Here is a 7,363-nt window from a genome sequence, read left to right as displayed (position 1 = left end):
ATATGTTGTATGTGTATGTGTATGCTGTATATTAATATGTTGTATGTGTATGCAGTATATGAATATGTTGTATGTGTATGCAGTATATGAATATGTTGTATGTGTATGCAGTATATGAATATGTTGTATGTGTATGCAGTATATTAATATGTTGTATGTGTATGTGTATGCTGTATATTAATATGTTGTATGTGTATGCAGTATATGAATATGTTGTATGTGTATGCAGTATATGAATATGTTGTATGTGTATGCAGTATATTAATATGTTGTATGTGTATGCAATATATTAATATGTTGTATGTGTATGTGTATGCTGTATATTAATATGTTGTATGTGTATGCAGTATATTAATATGTTGTATGTGTATGCAATATATTAATATGTTGTATGTGTATGCAGTACATGAATATGTTGTATGTGTATGTGTATGCTGTATATTAATATGTTGTATGTGTATGCAGTATATGAATATGTTGTATGTGTATGCTGTATATTAATATGTTGTATGTGTATGCAGTATATTAATATGTTGTATGTGTATGCAGTATATGAATATGTTGTATGTGTATGCTGTATATTAATATGTTGTATGTGTATGCAGTATATTAATATGTTGTATGTGTATGCAGTATATTAATATGTTGTATGTGTATGCAGTATATGAATATGTTGTATGTGTATGTGTATGCAGTATATGAATATGTTGTATGTGTATGTGTATGCTGTATATTAATATGTTGTATGTGTATGCAGTATATGAATATGTTGTATGTGTATGCTGTATATTAATATGTTGTATGTGTATGCAGTATATTAATATGTTGTATGTGTATGCAGTATATTAATATGTTGTATGTGTATGCAGTATATTAATATGTTGTATGTGTATGCAGTATATTAATATGTTGTATGTGTATGCAGTAGATGAATATGTTGTATGTGTATGCAGTACAGAACTTATTTATTAATTTTTTTTGTATTGATCTTATTTTACATTTGTGTGGCTGTTCTTGTCTAAGTGTTCTGTATGTTGTTGTGTTTTATGTTTTGTGTGGAGCCCAGGAAGAGTATCTGCTGCTTCTGTAACAGCTAATGGGGATCCTAATAAAATACCAACGCAAAGCTGAGTAACAAATGCCAAGAATCAACAACAAGAATCAAAGGCTTTCCTTGGAGTAATGTCAGTCCAATGTCAAATGTGATATAGCGAAGCACCTGAGTGAGTTGGTTGCTCAATTACGCAGGTACTTTCCCGAAACGGATGACACAAACAACTGGATTCGTTATCCCTTTCATGCCCTGCAGTCCTTTTAATGATATCTGAACAAAAGAGCCCCATCAAAATTGCAGCAAGCGGTTCTGTGAAAATTGAATTTAATCAGAAGCCACTGCCAGATTTCTGCAATGGGCTGCGCCCTGAGTATCATTCCTTGACAAATCGCGCTGTTAAAACACTGATGCCCTTCGCAACCACGCACCAATCTGAGAGTGGATTCTCGGCCCTCTATACCATGAAAACTAAATACAGGCACAGACTGTGTGTGGAAAATGATTTAAGACTGAGACTCTCTACAATACAACCCAACATTGCAGAGTTTTGTGCATCCTTTCAAGCACACCTTTCTCATTAACCTGTGGTAAATTATTCACAATTTTCGATGAACAAATAACGTTTTATATGTTTGATGGCTAAATAAAGAGCAAAATTATTGATTATTATTATATTACTTTTTGTGCCCTGGTCCTATAAGAGCTCTTTGTCACTTCCCACGAGCCGGGTTGTGACAAAAGCGCACACTCATTCTTATGTTTAATAAATGTATCGTATAGTGTGTGTGTGTGGCAGGCAAAAAAAATAACATTTGAGAGTGCGCTGAGCTGACCCTGGTGCTATATAGGGGGTATGCAGCTGGAGGTTGAATGTTTGAAGGGGTACGGGACAATACAAGTTTGGGAACCACTGCTCTAAAATAACTGTCAGGATTCACAGAAAATGGCAGGTGCAGTTTCATCCCTTAGAAGTGATATTTATCATACCATTCACACCTTCTTCAAATCCAACCCACATGTTTATTGTTTTATTGTTTTATTGTTTGTGTAGTCCATACAGGCTTCAGGTGTCTTGCTACAGCTTCATTACGCATTTTGTTATTCCTTTTAGGGTCACCATGCAAACCTATACGTTTCAAAGTCATTTATTCAAAGATTAATTTTAACGATTTACAAGCAAACCCAAAACATGATGCAGCCACCACTGTGCTTGAAAATATGTAGAGTGGTACTCAGTAATGTGTTATGTTGGATTTGCCTCAAACATAACACTTTGTATTAGGGACAAAAGTTAATTGCTTTGCTACATTTTTTTAAATATTACTTTACTGCCTTGTTGCAAACAGGATGCATGTTTTGGAATATGTTTTATTCTGTACAGGCTTCTTTTTTCCCACTCTGTCATTTAGGTTAGTATTGTGGAGTAACTACAATGCTGTTGATCCATTCTCAGTTTTCTGCTATCACACCCATTAAACTCTGTAACTGTTTTAAAGTTACCACTGGTCTCATGGTGAAATCCCTGAGTGTTACCTTCCTCTCCGGCAACGGAGTTAGGGAGGACACCTGTATCTTTGTAGTGACTGGGTGTACTGATACACCATCCAAAGTGTAATTCATCTTTCACCATGCTCAAAAGGGATATGCAATGTCTGCTTTTTTATTTAAACCTATCTACCAATAGGTGTCCTTCTTTTCGAGACATTGGAAAACCTCCCTGGTCTTTGTGGTTGAATTTGTGTTTGAAATTCACTGCTCGACTCAGGGACCTTACAGATAATTGTATGTGTGGGGCACAGAGATAAGGTAGTCATAAAAAGAATCATTTTAAACACTATTATTGCACACAGAGTCCATGCAATGTTTAATGTGACTTGTTAAGCACATTGTTACTCCTGAACATAAGTAAGCTTGTCATAACAAAGGGGTTGAGTACTTATTGACACAAGACATTTGAGCTTTTCATTTTTTATTAATTTGTAAAAATGTCAAAAAACATAATTCCACTTTGACATTATGTGGTATTGCGTGTAGGCCAGTGACAAACAAATCTCAATTGAATCCATTTGAAATTCAGGCTCACGACAAAATGTGGAAAAGTCAAGGGGTGTGAATACTTTCTGAAGGCACTGGTCAGCCTGTGTAAACAGGAAGCCTTGCATCATTGTTTCAACATTTACAACAATGGGTGTTGTATGTCACACGATGGTGCAATAGCGTGCATGCCATGCATTCTTAAGTAAGGTTAGGTTGAGGTGGTAAACACAGTGTACGCCCATACGGTTGTTTATCTGCTGGAAACACACCTCAAATGGCACTTTTACTTTTTTTTTTATACCGTAGAAAACTGAATGAGCTTTAGGGACACTTGTAGCTGACACAGTACCCAACCCCACGGGACAGGCTGGGAACACCACAGGGTCAGCCGTGGAGAGGCACTCATGGAGCAGTTAAGATTAAATGTGTTGCTCAAGGGCACAACTCAGATATTCCTCATCAGCCCTGGGGGTTTGAACCAGCAGCCCTCTAGTAACTAGTCCGCTTCTCTTACTACGTAGGAACTGTCACCCCACAAACACTTTCAACAGTCCAGGTCGGACTCTACTTATTTCGAACATAAATGAAGTTGTATATCACATACCGCATTTGGGTAAGATCCTCAATCTAATCTAAAGTTCCCTATTTGTCTGTGTGATGGACGTCACCGTGCTTGCTTAACTGTACTTCTTCCTAACCCATCAGACCACACTGAGAGTGGAACACCGGGAGCTCTGTTCTGCAAACACATGTGACCTCCCTCGTGTCCTCCCCACTAATGCAACTCGCTGACTCTGCATACATTTCCCAAATTGTACTTGTCATAGGCTACATTTACACAGACAGGCCAATTCTGATCTTGTGCCAAATTATTAGCAAAAGAGCTGACTGGTCAAAACACCAATTTGTGGATAAAGATCAGAATTGGGCTAACCCTATGGCAACATCACTGTTTTACTGAATAACAAGTTATTTATGGCCACACTTGAGATCATAATAACAGTGCAATGTTGTACTTCAAGTGCTCTTTCACCCACATTCTCAAATCAAAACTCTCCAGAAATAAATAAAGTATATAGTGAAGAGATATGACATTTGTCTGATAAGTGATAGTGGTTACAATAATTTCAACAAAGCTATGCTCTCATTATGTAGCACTTGACACAAGTCATGACGTATTCAATAAAAAACAGAAACCTAAAGCAGACATATATACAGCCCTAAAGTCCATTATTATCCCTGTACCTCAAATGAGATATGCCCCAAAAAATGTCTTGTCTTCTTGAAGGAGCATCAACTCATGGTACCAGTCCTCGTTACTCACTCTAAGCCTGTCCCCAGCTTTAAGTTGAAACACTCCAGATGTGTGTGGAGACTTTTCCCAGTAAGGAATCACTGAGTCGTCCTCCATGCAGCCCTCTGAGCCAGGGGGCTGACTGCAGTACACTGTGTCAGATGCTGTTAGGAGATCTCTGTCATTCTGGTAGTTCATTGCAAACAGGATCACCCTCTGGGAGAGGATGAAAACGGGGCCCTCTTTGCTACACACAAAGTGACTAGGCCTTCGGAAGGTGATCTGCAGGTAAACCTCGTACACGCCATCTTTCAGCACGATGAGGTCGCCGTCATCATACTCAAAGTCGCTGAGGTGAGCAAGTCCAAGTTTGTCCTCCCATTCAAGGTATTCCCTTTTCGAATTATTAAATGAGGCTGGGGCTGGAAGAGTGACAAGGAGGACATTACCTTTTAGCTTAGTCTTATTGATTGGTCTTTCAAGCAGTAATATCATGAATAGTGTTGGTATCATAATTGTACCTGTCAGATGGGCACTTGGATTGGTTCTAACTTGCTGCTGCTGAAGATAGCCTATATGGAGGGATAAAATAGACAGTGTGAAGATGATGATGATGATGATGATGAGGAGGATGATGATGACAATGATTATAATAATATTATGACAACCATAATAATAATAATAATCAGAATTTACCTATAGAATAGCTCCCCGCTGAAGTGAGCTACAAATAAAAACACAACATCCATTCAGATTTACTGTGTATAATAGTCTGCAAGATACACCACAGCTCTCTACAATTAGAATGACAAGCGTTTTCTGATCTCTCTAATAATTATATACATTTACTTTAGGCTACTGGGCCTAACAGTTTGATTCATACCACACACAAAAATAAGCTTACCTGGTTGTCCGCTGCTTTATGCTGATATGCGTGTAGCAGGAGTGCAGCACATGATAGAAGTATAGAGACAAACGCAGCGAACCGAGTGAGGCACACTGACAGCACTTTATCTCTGCGGCTCACCCGGGAATAAAGAATCCTGTCACTCTTCGCACGATGACAACGGATCTCACAGCAAACCTCTTCATTGGCAGCGGCTGTCATGATCAGCAGGGAGTGAGTACTACTCAATGGATTTTGCCGTTCAAGCCCGACGTTTATAAATCTTGTCGCCCACGTTCCACCTACAGTCAGGGTATCGTGTAAACGTGTTGTTTCAATCTGTGAGTTTCAGTGTAGGGCCTACAGTGGCTAATTTTTCTTGTAACACTTAACTTCCTGTTTAGACATTGAACTGGATATGACTGAAAAGGAACTTAGCCATACTACAAACCAAAATACTGTTGTAAATATCGTGACTCAACAACAAACAATTGTATTTTTGTCTCAAGTTGTTACATTCAATCATGTTTAAAATATAATCTTTCGAAATGTTCAATAAATAATAGAACATTAAATAAATCCTTACGAAAAAAGAGTGCAGTCAGAGTGCAGTATAACTGCAGTACACTATGCTGGAAATACTGCCTCCAAAATACCCTCAAAATGTACTGGAGTAATTTTGCAGTAAAACTGTAGTTACAGTGCAGTATAACTGAACTGCAATACACTGCAGTTATTCTGCAATTATTGCATCCAAAATACCACAGTGCACTGCAGTTACAGCACCTTTACTGCAGTTTTAAAACAGCAATATATTTTGTAAGGGGATAAGACATCCAATCAAAGCAAAAAATAGACAAAATTAAAAGTCTCTTTTCATGGCTTGTTTTTTGTTTAAGTTACAGCTCTTTATTGACCATAACTGGCAGTAGACATGCTCAGTCTTCATTGTCACAACACCAGTGGTGGCTGGTGCCCCTTAAAATGGGGAGGACGGGCTCATAATAATGGCTGGAAGGGTCTCAGACTCAAAAAATACCTGGTTTCCATGTGTTTTATACCATTCCATTGACTCCATTCATTATTATGAGTCACCCTCCCATCACTAGCCTCCTCTGAACAGAACACATAGGTCACGTTCCCCTGTTCAGACCTTGCACGCATCAACCAATGATTGCGTGTGCCGTTGGGCACCAGATTCCTATAACATATGATGTGATTAGCTGATACTTAAAATATCTATCTAGATGTTGTAAGCTCTGGCATGCATCAGCAATGCCTGGGGCAGAGGAATGTTCCCTATACACTGGCTGACACTCTCATGGTTGCAAAAAACGAACTGTGTACAAACCACGCCTCCAAATATTCAAATGAGCCGTCAATCTAGACCACCTGGCCAGGCTGGAACGACCGGTGTAATGATACTAATGGTTTCAACAGTTGTGGCTAGAGGAATACAGGTCCATCCAGATGCCAGATCCGTAGAAGCCATCAGTTTCCAAGAAAACAGTAGTATCACCACAGCGGCCTTGACCACGATTGCCAGTCACTCTCCTCTGCTTGATTTTCACCTTCAACACACAGCCACTGAGTGTAGATGGGATGACAGCAAACTCAATAGAACTTCTCTCAGGCGTTGGGAGGGTCTCGGTCTTCTGGGAGTGACCCTCCCCCACTGCCTCACGTACAGCTCGAAGGACATGGGCTTGAAGGGAACTGGGTACAAGGAACTGCCAGACCTATGCATCACACGTAATCTCCTTCCATAGCTGAAACACAACCCCATTGTGAAGGGCCAGGCAGTCCCATTGTGAGTAGTAGGCAGATTCTGGCCAACCTCCAGTCAGCCCCACACAACTGCCAACACTAGATGAGTTTCCTTGTTTTCTCTGAAAGTCCTGCTCATCCAAAACCTCCAAGGGGATATTCACCCTGTCTGCCACATGGATGATGACCCTGCCCATCTGCTGGGACACACTCAATTCGTGGGGGTCTAGCTGCATGGTCCTCTCCTAGCCGGCTGCTGCCCGGGCTGGCAGCTCCCACCAACGGTGCACCAGCTGAGGTGGAGCTACTGCTACACAGTACCGGG

At 39.8% G+C, this 7,363-nt stretch overlaps 1 protein-coding gene across 1 annotated transcript; it reads right to left on the bottom strand.

The window, feature by feature from the left end:
- Positions 1–3,006: 3,006 nt before the first annotated feature.
- On the bottom strand, positions 3,007–5,670 carry si:ch211-158d24.4 (uncharacterized protein LOC560966 homolog). The gene is made up of 4 exons (XM_055886509.1): positions 5,290–5,670; positions 5,082–5,109; positions 4,907–4,957; positions 3,007–4,807 (listed from the first exon to the last, which is right to left on the bottom strand). The coding sequence occupies exons 1-4, from the start codon at positions 5,491–5,493 to the stop codon at positions 4,338–4,340; spliced, it is 753 nt and encodes a 250-aa protein (XP_055742484.1). The 5' UTR covers positions 5,494–5,670; the 3' UTR covers positions 3,007–4,337.
- Positions 5,671–7,363: the final 1,693 nt, after the last annotated feature.

This window comes from Salvelinus fontinalis, chromosome 28 (assembly GCF_029448725.1).
Source record: "Salvelinus fontinalis isolate EN_2023a chromosome 28, ASM2944872v1, whole genome shotgun sequence".
Lineage (NCBI taxonomy): Eukaryota > Metazoa > Chordata > Actinopteri > Salmoniformes > Salmonidae > Salvelinus > Salvelinus fontinalis.
The sequence above is the reverse complement of the archived record's forward strand: the minus strand, read 5'-3'. Positions and strand labels throughout refer to the sequence as shown.

What these genes read in the sequence shown, in the direction of transcription:
- si:ch211-158d24.4 (XM_055886509.1), bottom strand. Translation starts at nt 5,493, where the DNA reads ATGACAGCCGCTGCCAATGAAGAGGTTTGCTGTGAGATCCGTTGTCAT. An exon ending in ATAAAGCAGCGGACAACCAG is followed by an intron (nt 5,110 to 5,289) that starts GTAAGCTTATTT and finishes TTTTATTTGTAG; the next exon opens with CTCACTTCAGCGGGGAGCTA. An exon ending in TCCAAGTGCCCATCTGACAG is followed by an intron (nt 4,808 to 4,906) that starts GTACAATTATGA and finishes TCACTCTTCCAG; the next exon opens with CCCCAGCCTCATTTAATAAT.